At 40.9% G+C, this 14,037-nt stretch overlaps 1 protein-coding gene across 2 annotated transcripts in view; it reads left to right on the forward strand.

Moving 5' to 3' along the window:
- The window catches only part of AGBL4 (AGBL carboxypeptidase 4), a 950,709-nt gene that overhangs the window by 493,032 nt on the left and 443,640 nt on the right, over positions 1 to 14,037 (forward strand). Inside the window, exon 6 of one of the 2 annotated variants that reach the window (XM_075759445.1) lies at positions 13,686 to 13,725. In XM_075759445.1, the coding sequence (XP_075615560.1) occupies positions 13,686 to 13,725 (40 nt within the window). The remainder of the gene's footprint in view (positions 1 to 13,685; positions 13,726 to 14,037) is intronic. The other variant, XM_075759446.1, reaches the window with a different exon arrangement.

Here is a 14,037-nt window from a genome sequence, read left to right on the forward strand (position 1 = left end):
AAATCTGTGCATAATTCAAAGTTGACACAGTAGCAATATTAAAACACTCCCCAACCTAGAAAATCTCATGTCCCTCAGTGTCCAAGACACTTAGTTAGGAAAAGCTGTGGCCAGTAAAAATTAGCTTTGTGAGGCTTGAATCAAAACGTAACTATTTTTTTGAGTTTAGCTTTATTGCACGAGGCGGATGAAAGCTGACAGTTCTGATTTCTTTCCTGATCAGAGGGCTGGGTGAGCTGGTTTGTTTCCTTATTTGTTTTTAAGAAAAGTTTCATCTTATTTCTACGTAATCTCCTCCAAAGACAGCTTCCTAATGGCACCGTTTTATCTTCAGTTCTCTTAACACTTTCTTTGCTGCTGCCCCTTGCTTTGCCAGCTCCTAGAATACAAAGTGCTTTTTCTGCCCTAAGATCATATTTTCTTTCTTTTTTTTTTTTTTTTTTTTTTTTCTCCAAGGAGCTTTTTAACAGTAATCCCCAATGACTTTACTTAGTTTTCTGATCATGTGGGCTGGAAATCTATTCAGACTTCATTAAAAAGCTCATTTGAAAATACTGATTCTATTCTGTTGTCCGGACTGTTTTGTTTATTTATTTGGGGGGTATAAAAAGACTTGAACTCTCATATTTTTTCCAGCTGTAAATGAGCACAGATATGTATCTGATGGCTAACACAGTAGAGAGACTCTCTTCTGGAGTGGTCTGTGGGGAATAAGCGCTGCCTGCTAACGCCTGTCTGCCTCTGCGGAGGCTGGGGCTGGCGAGGGCAAGGGCAGGCTGTGCTCCACCGCCAGCCCCGCGTCTCCTCTGCAACCTCAACCCGCGGGACCGCAGCAGAGGGGACTACTTTGCAAAAGAAAAAAAATATTCCCTGTCTTCAGTGCCCAAAAGAAAAATGGAAGCTCACTGGGAACAGGAATGAATCTGACACCTAATTTTGCCACTATAAATTGGAACATTTACATTTCTGTTGGTCGTTAAAAAAGAAAAATAATCAAAAAATCCTGAAACATAGCTGTCTGACACAATAGAGTTCAGGGTGAGAACAAGGATAAATTTTCCTCACATGTTCACTTATGGAAACTTTGTTCACCTTTCCTGCACCTGTGAAATTGGTTTGAAATGATGGACTGATACTTCCTCATGAGTTACTCTCGACATACAAGGGCTCTCCTGCTAACTAAAAAATATATGTTCTTTGGCGAACCAAAATGCTTTTCCAAACACAGTGTGTAAATGTTGTTGTTAATGTCTAGAGAATTAATTTTTAAGGCTAACATTCAATGGATGTTTGGAAACCTCCTGGATTTCTTCTAATAAATGAAGAACGTAAATAAGGGCAATGGAAGCAGTTTAACTTCATGACATAGTTACTCCATTCTCAGTTAAACATTTGTTACATGTACATGAGTAAATCTCAGCTTTTGTCTTCTGGAGATGTGATTCTGAGAGACATGATCTGCCTTCCGTGACTGTCTCGGCAAGGGGAACTGGGAAAACTCAGTCTTTGCTTGGACTGAACCCTGAAGCAACTGCACAATTGCGATGCAAAATTAGCAGTTTCATATCAAAATTGGTTAATATAGGGCGTTTGGTTCCCTTCTCTCTTCCACTGAAGTCCCCGTGCTTTTGGTGCTTCTCAAAACAGGCTTGAATTTGTCAGTCACCATGCAGGTTTTTCGCAAGAGTTTGGTCTATGTTTTTTAACCACTGTTAGATATATATCAGATAGCAGGTCCCCAATGAATTGCTTAAAGAACAACTGTAAAAGAGTGATAATTTGAAACAGCAACAAGGCTAATGAAAAGAGGATTTCAGACCTGTTATCTTTGTTTAGCGTATGGGACAAATGTTATTCCCTATTTTATTAGTCAGAATAACCTGACACGGACCGAAGGGAGGAACAAAATAGTAATATCTAGATGCCTTCGTTTTCTTATGCAAATCTCCATCCGAGGCTGCTCTTGGGCAAGCTACCTTAGCTCAGTAATTTTGATGAACCAAACTTTTATTTTTGCCATTAATATAACATGACATCTTACATACAACATATACAGCTCTCTTCAACTGTTATGAATAAAAATGCCTCTGGAATGGTTTCCACAGTTTAAAGCACCTGGGCAAAGGGGTTTGGGCTAAACCACCAAATTTCGCAAGTGAGATTAAAATGTTCAAATTTGGAAGTACGGAGCTAAATGCCATCTTGGTCCCAGTAGCCTCCATTTTATTGTTTATATTAAGAATTCTAGAGACACCACCCATAAATGCAACACAAATTGCAAAGGCTGAGTGACCCTGGAAGTGGCCGTAAGGAGTCCCAATGCTGCCCTGTTAGTCTTTGGGAGTTCTGATACAGGTTGCAGCCTGAGTGGACCTTGTTCAGAGTTCTGTGGCTCAAGATGTGCAGATACAGGGATTTAGTAATGATTTTTAACATGTGTCACAGAAAACTACACAGAATTGTTGGGTCTGTTTGGAAAGTGAGGTTGATCTTTTCACCTCCGCGATAGCTCACACTCATTGCTGCCATTTGACTTCTCCAGACAGTGCTTTCACTGGCTGTAATTAAATATGCAGTTTTTAGAAGAATGATGATTGGGATGTTCTGAATCATTTGTTGAGTGAATATGACAAGCCAACGGTCTTGTTTGGAAAAAAAAAATTGATTTTTTTTTGAGCAATAGAAAAACTAACTCACTGCTGTGGATTGTGAAAGGAAACAGACTCAAACTGAAATTAGATGAAAAGCTTGAAATTAGATGAGACCACAATAGTTGGACATATAAATTTATATATTTGTCCATACATACTAGATTCTGATTTAACTTTTCACTATTATTGTGATCATGTTGTCTTGACTTATATACTTGAACTTTGCACAGCATGGAGGGGGAAAGATTTTCAGATAAAGTAATCCTCCTAAATTAAATGTGAAAACACACAGTTATTTCTCCCCTCCTTCCTGCCTGTCCCTATGGCAGAAAAGACTTTGGCTGTAGTGGTGCCTCAACAGCCAGAGCAGGACTTGGAGCAATGGAGTTAGTTGCCCTCTTGCTGCAAAAGAAAAAATACTGATTTTGTCCAGCTGTTGTGCAAGTTTGGATGGTTTACATTCCCATAATATTAGCAGTTTGAAAATGCAGGTGAAAGTGGGCCATAGTACTTCAGCTGGATGGAGGACATGAGGAAATACAGAAATACGGCAACAGAGAGGAAAAGCGAATGTGAGGAGAGTGGAGGGACAGTGAATTTAGCGCTGAAGATTAAAAATTGAAATCCTCCAGTCTGGTGCATTGGAAATCAGTTCCATTGACTCCCCTCACACTGATTTCCTTTGGCTCCTTAAAGAGATGCTTCTTTAACGAGGAAATGTGTGTGCTGCCATGTTTCTGTCAGTGACAAAATGCTAGATTGGCCTTGGATAGGTGTGATAATTTTGAGTATTTTCCAGACTTTTCTTCTGTATCTGCAATACATAGCCTATATCGATTCCTTGTCTGTAAGTGTGGCATTTGTAAGCAGTTTTATACGCATTTACTCCGCTCTGTACAATGCAGAAGTGAAAAGACGCACCTTGATATATACACACCTACATATACATACACGAATGTTTATATTTGTCTGTGATTTAATATACACATATACAATGTATTTATGTGCGCACATATATAACATTACAGTAATGGTAACTGCAAAATTAACTTTCAAAACAGAATAAACCCTGTCTTTTCCTTTTGGATGCTTGGATGCATGGAGCTGTAGGAGTGAGACTGGGAGCTTTGAAACTGAACGGTGATGGCACAAATGGAAATCACTACAGAAGGATTTTGGAGGCGATATAGCCTGTAGATCTCACGCACACCTTTTTGTAGTCGTAAAGTTCTCCTAACATTTACTCTGCTTTGTGTTATACAGAAAGCCCAGCTACTTGGGCTTACAGGCAAAAAGTATGGGCTGCTTGTAGAGCTGAAATATGCTGTGTTGAATGTTTAAGTTTCTGAGATGTTTGAATGTGAGATTCCAGAAATACAACCTATTATTGAGGCTTTCTTCTAAATAAAGTGGCATGCATTATCATTCTATACGAGTCACTCGGTTGCCTTTAAATATTGCCATCTTTTAGTGGAAAGGGAATATATTTTGAGTGTTTGCAGAATGCCCTCAACCGCTCAAACTATGATCTGGAAATTGCTGTGCTGAGTTCTCACACAGCTCACCCGCATCGCAGGCATACTCCAGCACCTTAAGAGAAAATAACACCTGAGATAAACACAACCAGATAATTCCCACAAAATCAGAAGGCAGGGAACTCTTGGAGGGGGAAGGGTTTAGGCTCTAGGGAGTCAGAGAAAATGGCAACAAGAGAAGTTCTGTTCTCTCATGTTTATTTTCACTCTGTTGCTGACTCATAGAGACTTTTTAACACATAATTCATGAGTCTTATGTATGAAAATACAATCATTTTTGGGAAATTTGATATTCAGAAGGAATTTACTCATGTTGCATCTTTTATATGTTTTTTTCTTCCTTCCATTTGTGTTGCTATCCTTATGGTGTGAAACCACAGGAGTCCTGTTTCTTAAAAGTTTATCAAAGATGTCTTTCATTTGACTGGGCCCAGGTGTATTAGGAAGTGGATTGTATCAGTGCTGTAATTCAGAGCTTTGTTTTCCAGTTAAGTGCTGCCCTGAGCAGAATTCTAATACAGGGCAGGAGCCAAACCAAGTGCAAACACATGCTGCTCCCCAAACAAGAAGGTATTTAACTTCTTATAAAGAAGGACTCTTCTAGTGAAAATTTCTCCTGTTTCAGAAAACTCCCCAGTAACTCTCTCATGAGCTCTAGGTGGTTTTTTTTCTCTTTTCATAGAATGACATTTTTTTTTCAAACCCAAGTCAGCCTTCTCACCACGAGTGTGTTGGCTCTTCTGGCATCATGACAGTTTGTTAAATTAAGTATTAGTTGACGTGGAGAGAGCAGGACAACTGCTACCACCTGGCACCTAAAATACTCAGCTTGGATGCAGATGTCAGAACTTAAGTCGCAGTTTCAACAAATACTTAGTTAGTTATACACAGCAAAAGAAGGTTTGGGAGAAATGGTCTGCTGGTCAGAGCACTCGTAGCTGCATGTAAGCAGCTGAAGTTCAATCTCAAGGTCCAGATGGGGCAGAGCAGGGACAAAACCTCTGGATTTGTGCCTCCCTTACTGTGTGATCACAGGCTCCTACAACTGCACGTTTAGTTTTAAAATTGCATATGTTGGGGGTTAATCTGTCTTGTCTGTTATCTAAAACAGCCCATAAACAATGGCTAGTTAGTCAATATCCCATTACTGGTATAGGTAGATATGCTTTGTTTCTAATTAAACATTCATTGAACACTGTTGCATACCCCCTCAATAAATGGTGAACTCTCAAAGTTCATAATTGCTTTCACTAATGCTGCTCCTTTCCCTCATAAGACTTAATGTAAGACAGGAATTCACAACTAAAGAACGGCTGTGCAGTGCCTAAAGCGATCTGCATCATGTATAGATTTTGGTTGTTAACGGCACTGTGTGTGGCCTGTATAGTTTTTCCTGCCCTTGTTTACTCTTTTTTTTCAAAATAAATAAAATTTAAAGAGAAGAGTTTATTAGCTCCTGCTGCTTACTATGTACTTTAAGACATAATCCGCTGTTTGTGGCATTACAGTAATCTCTATAGGCATTAAGTAATTGATGTCACAAGCACAGGATTATAACCACGGCTCTGCAATTTACATAATAATACATAAACTATGAAAAACCTGTGTGGTGGTTTGTTACCACAACAAACCCTTTAAAATGCTGAGTTGAATTGTGGAATGAGTAGATCCCGAACCCTTGCTGTGTAAGTACATATGCTTCATTTAAAACATGTGCAAAACCACAGCCACCTTTTTCTTAATGGACTAGAAAGAGGGTTGATTCCAACCTGGATGTGGGGTGAGACTGTGGAGAAATGGGCCTTATTCTCTTCCTTCATTTCTTGCAGGCCCAAAGCTTTTGGGGAAGAGCAGAACAAAGCACAGGCAAGGTATTGGCTGTACCATCCATTCTTTTTCCCCAGTCTTTACTGGGGCAGAAGTACCAGAGTTTGTGTATGCACTGTATACTCACACAGTCTACACAGGCTGCAGGGTGCCTAGAGCATTGCCTGTCTGTGCAGTAATTTGTCTCAGCATTTCAGGCTTGAATTAACAAGGAGGACAGAAGCCTATGAAATTGGGAGCTCTGAGTCAAGTTTGCCAGTTGGGTTCAATAAAGTGATCAGATTTGCTTGCCATGTCTTGACTTGGGTTAAAAAGAGGCTGTTATTAAATAATCAAGGATGTCCTTTTACCTGCACATCTGAGAAGATGCGCTGTATATGCATAGTATGCATCGTCAAACCACAAAGTTGCTACGAATCTACCTTTGTGTTGCTTCACTGAGGTGCATAAGGATGCTGGTTATTTTACAGATGCAGAAGGACAGAAAACTTAAGAGGCTTTCTGTCGTCATAATTGTTGATGGCAAAGTTAAGGATCAGTTCATTCCGAAGCAGTTCGTTCCTCCTCCCCCTCCTTCCAGAGATAAGTTAGTCTTAACAACTTTTCGTTGTGATTGCAAATCTTTAAAGTTGAACTGATGGGCTTTTTTTGGTTCCTAGTGGTTCTGTAAGATACTATCTTTATGAGTTTATCCAGTTTACTGGATGCTATCTTTATGAGTGCTTTGTATGTAAATAAGGCAACCTATAGATAAAGCACCAGTAGATGTCACTCAAGAATATGTGGAACAGGCTGGGAATTTGACCAATAAAACTGAACATGCACATTTCAAATGGCCTTCCCTGCGCAGCTGCTCGCGTTGCTCAGCCTCCCATGGCTCTTGCTTTGAGCAGCGATCTACTGCTTTTGGTAGTAATCTGCTCACCAAGGCTTTGGGGCTGTGACCTACTGCTGCTGCCATAGGCACTACAGAGTGTTTATACGCGTGCCTAAAGATACCTCGCATGGCTTTTCAATCTTTCCTTAGCCTTCATTGTATTAATGCTCTTTCTAATTAGCTTTTGAGCACAAAAGGACTGTAAGAACTGGGGAGGAGCTTGTTAATAAATAATACATTATGCACGAGTGTTGTGTTCTTGAGATAAATAGTCAAAGTGGGGAGAAGGAGAAGTCTTAGCTACTTGTTTGGCACTGTTTCAGAAAAATAAGAAAGTACCATGTATCCTTGGCACTTAGCTTTTGGGAAAGTAATATGCAGGTGTCAGATATTAAGTAGAAGAATATATGAACTGGCAGGATGAGTAAAGTAGCTTAATGGTTTGGCGCTGCCTTCCGTCATTTGGACTTGGGTTTGATTCTAAACCAGAATTGAGTTACCAAATATTGCAACGATCAAATGTCTGTAGAGGTCACTGTTAAAATGGTTTAAAATGCTCATTATAGCTCTTAGCACGAGCAATAACATATCCCAAACCACTTTATAATGTTCTCCCACACCTATGTTATCAATAATTGATTCCACAGAGTAGGCTACAGCAGATGCAATTTACTAAAATCCCAGTCAAGTGTCAACAAGCTGACTGGTTCATTTTATCATTATACCAGGAAACTTTAGCTGCTAATCATAAAGGAACCACAAAGTGTGAGAACTTGCTTCATTATATGAACAAAAGCCTGTGATTTCAGGATGAAAAAAAAAAAAAAAAAAAAAGATTTTTGCTTGGCATAAAGTGATTTTTAAAAAAAAAAAAAGCTTTAAATCATCAAATTATCCATTTTAACAGGATTTGAATTAGTAGCTTATTGGGGTCATTACTTAAATCAAGAGTTTCTCTTTGGAGATAAATCTTGCACTCTGAAGGGAAGGAGGGCATGAGAAGATAAACTTGCATTTGAGAAACTAGATGGATATGAAATGCTCATTGAGCTATATTTACTTTTTCTAACACCTTCCTTCATCTAAGCCTTCATTAGAAAGTTTTTCAGATGTTGATTATCCCCAATTATTTCTTAAACTGTCCAACAACAAACAACTAAAAGAAGGTTTACACTCCTCTATCACAGAAGTGTCTTTTGCATAGAAGCAGAACAAGCCGAGGTGCACGCCTTGTCACCCGTCAGGTCACGATGTGAGAAGGTGGGATGCAGCCTTTAACCTCTCCCTCTCGGCACCTTGTCCTTCCTCCCTCCCCTCTGCTGTACGTGCCCCCAGTGTGAAACCGAGGAGGTTTATGGTGGTGTTTGTGGGCAGCCACGTTGTGTCATCCACATGGTGCCAAGTTACACGCTTGGGATCTCGCTGATCTTTTTCTGAAATTTTGGGTTCCTTCATGATATAATGTTAGATGATGTCTTTCAAAAGCATTGACATTACAGAGTGTGGCAATAATAAAGGCCATAGAAATGTGAAATTCGCTTCTGCAAACACTTCAATACATGCTCAGCTTTATTTTGTGAGAAGATGCACTGGTTTCAATTACTCTTATGTCAACACAGTTTATAGAAGAGAAGCGCTAATTTAGAAGTTAAAAAGAAAAGGCACAATTAGTAACAACTTGTGCCAAAAAGTTTGGAAAAAAAATCATGCACTTGATTTCAATTTTAAACCCTCTGAACTGCATAGTGAATTGAAGGTGGTAAGGAGACACAACCATTCAAACCACATTAAAATTAGATGGAAGAGGTCAATAGCAGAGACCAGGCTGGGTAAAATACATTTAGGAAGACAAAGTCCTCCTGTGGTCCCAGAGAGTCAATTCCAGCGTTGTGTGGGTGGACTATGGCAGGAGATGTCAGTGAGATGGGCAGCCTGCCTCTGGGTTCATAGCTGCAGAAAATACCGCCTGCGGGGCAAAGGCAGTGAAATGGCACAAACCCAACGAGAACTTTGGAAAGCTGAAGTTGATCTGAGCTCTGGGCTTATGAGTTTTGTATGGAGACTCTGAGCAAGGCAGGTATAGATGTCCTTGCGGTCTAAGGAAACCCGGGCCAGAGCACTGCCGTCTCCTGGGACGTGGGTGTGCGGGACTGCTGACGGAGCTCCCAGCACAGCAGCCTCGTGTGTGCGATACCTGGGCAGCTGGCTGCCACCTCCATCTCTGCCTGCCAGCTCTGCTGGGTGTTGGAGGTTAGGAGATGATGTGCTGGGACGTAAGGCAGAGGTAAGGATATCTTTTGGATCCTGGCTGAAGGAGGAGAGTAGGAGTAGGAAGATGACTTTATAATTGCTTTTTTTTTATCACCCTTTCTGACTATATTGACTTTATACTTGACACAGCTTTGGCTGGCAAGTGAGGCCCAGATACATTCAGAATTAGATATGACTAGGCTCATTCTTACATGAGAAGAAAATCATCGGTTGCTACAGAAACAGCTCCATATCAGTCTCATGGGGCATCTTTGCATCTGGCTTTTTTTCCTTCTCTTTTGCTAATCTGTAGATAAGAGTCAAAGCAAGTGCAGCACATCCCACATCTATATAAAAGGTTGGAGGAACTCTGCAGAGAGCAAAGTGTGAAAGAACATCTCGTAGATAAGCTAAACTTAAATGAATGAGTTAATTTACGTTCCCCCCCTCTTTTTTTTTCTAGTTTTGCAACTCTCACTGAGTTAATTGAGGTGAAAATTAAATTACAGCAGTCAGCAAATATTTTAAAGACCACTAACATCAAGGAAGAGAAAGGAGGTATTCAGAAAGGGAGTCACTAAGAAAAATTCATGAAATGATCCAAGGGGTGAGTTAGAATCTGTGTCGAGAAAATTGCATACAGCAATGGAATAATAATCCCGACTCACTTTCAGGCAAGTTGTTTAACTTGATAAATTAAGGAATTAGTTAAAAATAAGTGTATATTATGGGTGAACAGGGACCATTCTGCACACTTCAGACCAGCTCACCAGCGAGGTTTTTCAACTGGTTTTCTAAAATGTAATGAATTCTTGATGCTTAGTAGATTAATATTTATTGAGTGAATCAATGCTTAATTTATTAAAAATTTGCCTTCCTTGTATGTTAATATGATTTATTACTCATCAGTGCTTATTGCATTAATTAAAGATTGTGTTAATTTTGTGGAAGTGCAGACGAGCTGCTGCAGGTTTGCTGCAGAGCCCCGGTGCGCTGTCGGGACTGTGCCTCTGGGCCATACCATCGACCCACAAGTGCGCGAGGTGGGAAGCCGCTGTGAATCACCAACGGCCTCTTCCAGCCTTTGGGCTTTCAGATAGCAGCAAAGCAAAACTGAGGATGCTGCCCCTTAAGGGTGGGACAGGATTATAGCAATAGAGATACTGTGGCTATACAGGGCATCTTGCTGTTTGCCGCCTATAAGTTATGGCTGATGCCGTGGAAATCTCTTTAGTGTTTCTCATGGAATGCCTTTTTGTCAACGTAGGTGAAATCCAGCCTTCGTGACATGGGAAACTGTCACCTCGCCCCAGACCAGGGACGAGAGTCGTTACATTTCAGTGCGCAGGTTGTAAGTAATTCTTGGGACAGTGGGTTGCCTGAAGATTGGGATAGTCCCAAGCATCTCTGCAGGGGCAGGTGTTTGAGAAGTAGAAAATTACTAAAGGCAGAACAAAAAAAGCCAGACGTCTTGTGAGATGAGTCTTTCAAGAAATCTGTCAAAACAGGGAGAGGGTGATCGTGCTGGAGGGGGGCAACAGATGCAATTTGCATCTTTCAGCACTGAAGGGAGAAGCAAATATATAAAGCCCCACAGCCATGATACTTCTGATGCAATTATTTTATTAATCTTTGTGACACTTGTAATGTCTCTCTCTTTAAATTCAAATTCTGCTGCTGTTACAGCTACTCATAAGTGTGTCTGTGTGTTTTTTTTTAAAAAACCCCATCTAGTTACTAGACTGCTTGCATCCAGCTGAGCCTTGGAAACGGCAGAGAGCTGGCCCCTGAGATCTGAGAGCAGGCTTGAATTTCTGGAAAGCGATTGGATCCATAATTAGTGCATTTTTGCATGTTTAAATGCACGATTCTGGAATGCACATTGCTGTTTCCTCCTCTCCAGGGCTTGGGTGAGTGTCCACAGACTTCCCTTGCTGCGCTAAGTTAGAGAAATGTCTTCAAGGTCTGCTGAAGGTCAGAGCAGAGAAATTTTTTTCTCTCTCAGTGCACCGGTAAGGCAGTAACCACCGCGCTCCAGCCCGGAGCGTTTGGGTGGACCCAGTGCCAAGAACCTGGTGGCATTTCAAATCTCTTGCAGCGGTTGGGTGTTAGATGCAAAAGATCAGCGCTGCTCCGCTTGAAGTCAGAGAAATAACTTGTGCTTAAAGCTCAACACCTATACAAAGATTTGCTGGATCTGGAGTTAATTTGTTTTTTTCCAAGGCCAGCTTGAAGGCAGTGTCCAAACAGGAAAAAAAGTTACAAAATGAACATTTGACTTGTAACAGTGTCATTTTATTTCCCCTTTTGTTTAGTCTATTCTATATGCTTTTGTTTTCCTGCAGTATCAAGTTAAGCTTATTTAGGTTTTTATTTAATGTTTATTTTTACCCTAGTTAATAGACTCAAGTCAGGACCAGGGGCTACATGCCTTTGTGTCTATTCCAAATCTCTATATTTTGCAACCTTCTCTCACGCGGGAGATTTATATTCCACCTTTTTTCCCCAGTAGAGAAGCTTTCACAGAGTATAGGCTTTGGCTATATATTTTCTGCTCTGGCTGTTCATTAGATATCCAGCATTTGGAGTTCCAGTTGTGCTGAGAAATGTAAGCAAAGCTTTTGGCCCAGTGGGTGCTAAGCCCTGGCATTTCATAGTTTTGTATATATGAATCAGACTTAAGACACAGGATCTATATAAAATTTAGCTCGTTAGGAGCTGTTTTATCTTACAGCTCCTGCTGGGGAGGTGGGTCCCTTGCTTACGCTATTGCTTACTTTGCTTCATTGCTCCCTGCGAAAGGAGTGTGGGGTGAGCAGACCCCAGCAGAGCAGCGACAGCATTTTCTTATGGGTCTTGTGGAGGGGACACGAGGCAGCAGCAGGGCCTTCTGCTCCCTTTTACAGTCACCCCGGCACACCTGGAAAAAGGCTCGGCATAGGCTGGCCTTAGTATTTGATAAGAAAGCAAATGCGATCAAGCACACCACTAAGGTCATACTCAGAAGGACTAGTCGGAGTTAAGAGAACAAGGAGTATCTATAAAAGCAGACAGGAATGGATTTCTCACAAATACGATTTGCGTTGTACAATAGTTAAGGTACTGAAGGGTGGGAAGGTTTCAGAAAATGTGTTTTTTCAGCCTGACACCTCACTCGGCTTCCCAGCAGGCCACATCCGCTGTTGGGCATATAGCTCAAGTATATTCAGTGGATGACCAACTGTGTCCATAAACTTTAGCCAGTGAAGCTTTATTTATAGAGAAATGATGGGTTTGGAAAGGAGTTTCATCAGTCATAATTTCCAAGGAAGAGTGTTCACAGTAAGGAATACCAAGTCAATGTTTCCTCCTCAAGGACTTTCAGCTGTCACCCAGAGAATACAGTGAATGCAGTGATGAGAATTAGATTAGAAAAAGATCAATAGGGATGACAATAAATGAAAGTAACACAGACATTATTGAGCAAATTAGGAGAGAGAAATTAAGCCGGACAGTATAATCTTCAATGCCAGCTAGACACACTAATGTTGGGCAAAGTTAGGGAGAAGACAGTAAGTTAGAAATTGCTACGAAGAAGAGGCAGTAACAGTCTGTCTGAGAGATGGGGAAAGCCCTGCTGATGATGAAAAGCTCTCAGCTCACAGAAAGGTTGCAAAGGATGATAACGGTCCAGGAGCACATGGATTTCAGTGGCAGGCCACAGAGAGGCAATGGTGGGTCACCTAAGGCTGGGAACATGGAACAGGCAGCAGCCTTGGCTACATGTTGCAGGGGAAAGGGAACCTCAGACATACCCCACCGTCACCAAGACACTGGTGGGATAGCTAGTGCCAGGGAAAAAAAAAATTTCTAACCTTCTCGTAGTACAGGTTGACTTGCCCTGTGAAGGTTTGCAGCCCTTCCAGAAACCACTCTTCTGTTTAAACTTGATTATTTGCCATAACTGCCTGTATTTTTTTTGCTATCTGTACAAATATCCAGTGATGATCAAGTCTGGCAAGCTTTTGGTGTGAGGGATATCTGGTGGCAATGAGATCCATGGGCTGACTGTGCTCAGCATGAAAAGAAGCTTTCCTTTTATCAGTCTTGAGTTTGTCTAGATCCTCTTACATGTCTTTGAAAGGTTCACCCCAAGGCGATATAATTGTGTTTGATCGCATACAGGCTATGAGTCAGTGATTGATATGAATAAAGAACTTAGAGTTTCTTGTCTTGGTTCCTTGTCTACTTCCCTGTGGAATCAGAAATCACTTTTATAAATATATTGGTCCATCTGTGCTTCTAGCTATCCATTTCAAGTATATGTTCCAAAAAAGAAATAGTAAAACTTTATAAGTGCAAATAAAAACACATTAAAAGGACTGAGCAAGGGGTTTTTTTTCTTCCTAATAAAGTACATGTGGATCCCATCCAAAAGAGTTACTGTAAGCCATGTAACTTGTAATTAATTCTGCTATAAATGTCAGAACACTTACTTTGCAGGTCTAAGCTGACCCACTAAAATTAGTCCCCTTTTAACAATTCCTTTTATAATTTGTTTTTCAGCAGAAACGGCAGCTTGACCTCCTGACAATAACCAGCCCTGGTAAGTGAGCTCAGCCGCACAGCTCTCTTCTCTTTTCTTTTCTTTTCTCTTCTTAAAGAGATGGTTCTCTAATGTGTTTTTTCCCCCGTCTCTGACATGCAAAATGAGAAACACTGTTCCCCAGAAAATCTTTCACGTAATAACAAGTGACAGCTATATTGTGCTTGGCAAAGCCCCGGGCAGTTATCCGTTCACAGAGCTGCCTCTTCAGACCTTTACTCTATGAATTTGAGTGCTGATATTTCTTTAAGCCTCCTGGGGTTACAGTTAGCAGTATGTCTGCAGGGCAGATGCCCAGGAATTTACAATGTG

The sequence above is a fragment of the Balearica regulorum genome, chromosome 8 (genome assembly GCF_011004875.1).
Source record: "Balearica regulorum gibbericeps isolate bBalReg1 chromosome 8, bBalReg1.pri, whole genome shotgun sequence".
Lineage (NCBI taxonomy): Eukaryota > Metazoa > Chordata > Aves > Gruiformes > Gruidae > Balearica > Balearica regulorum.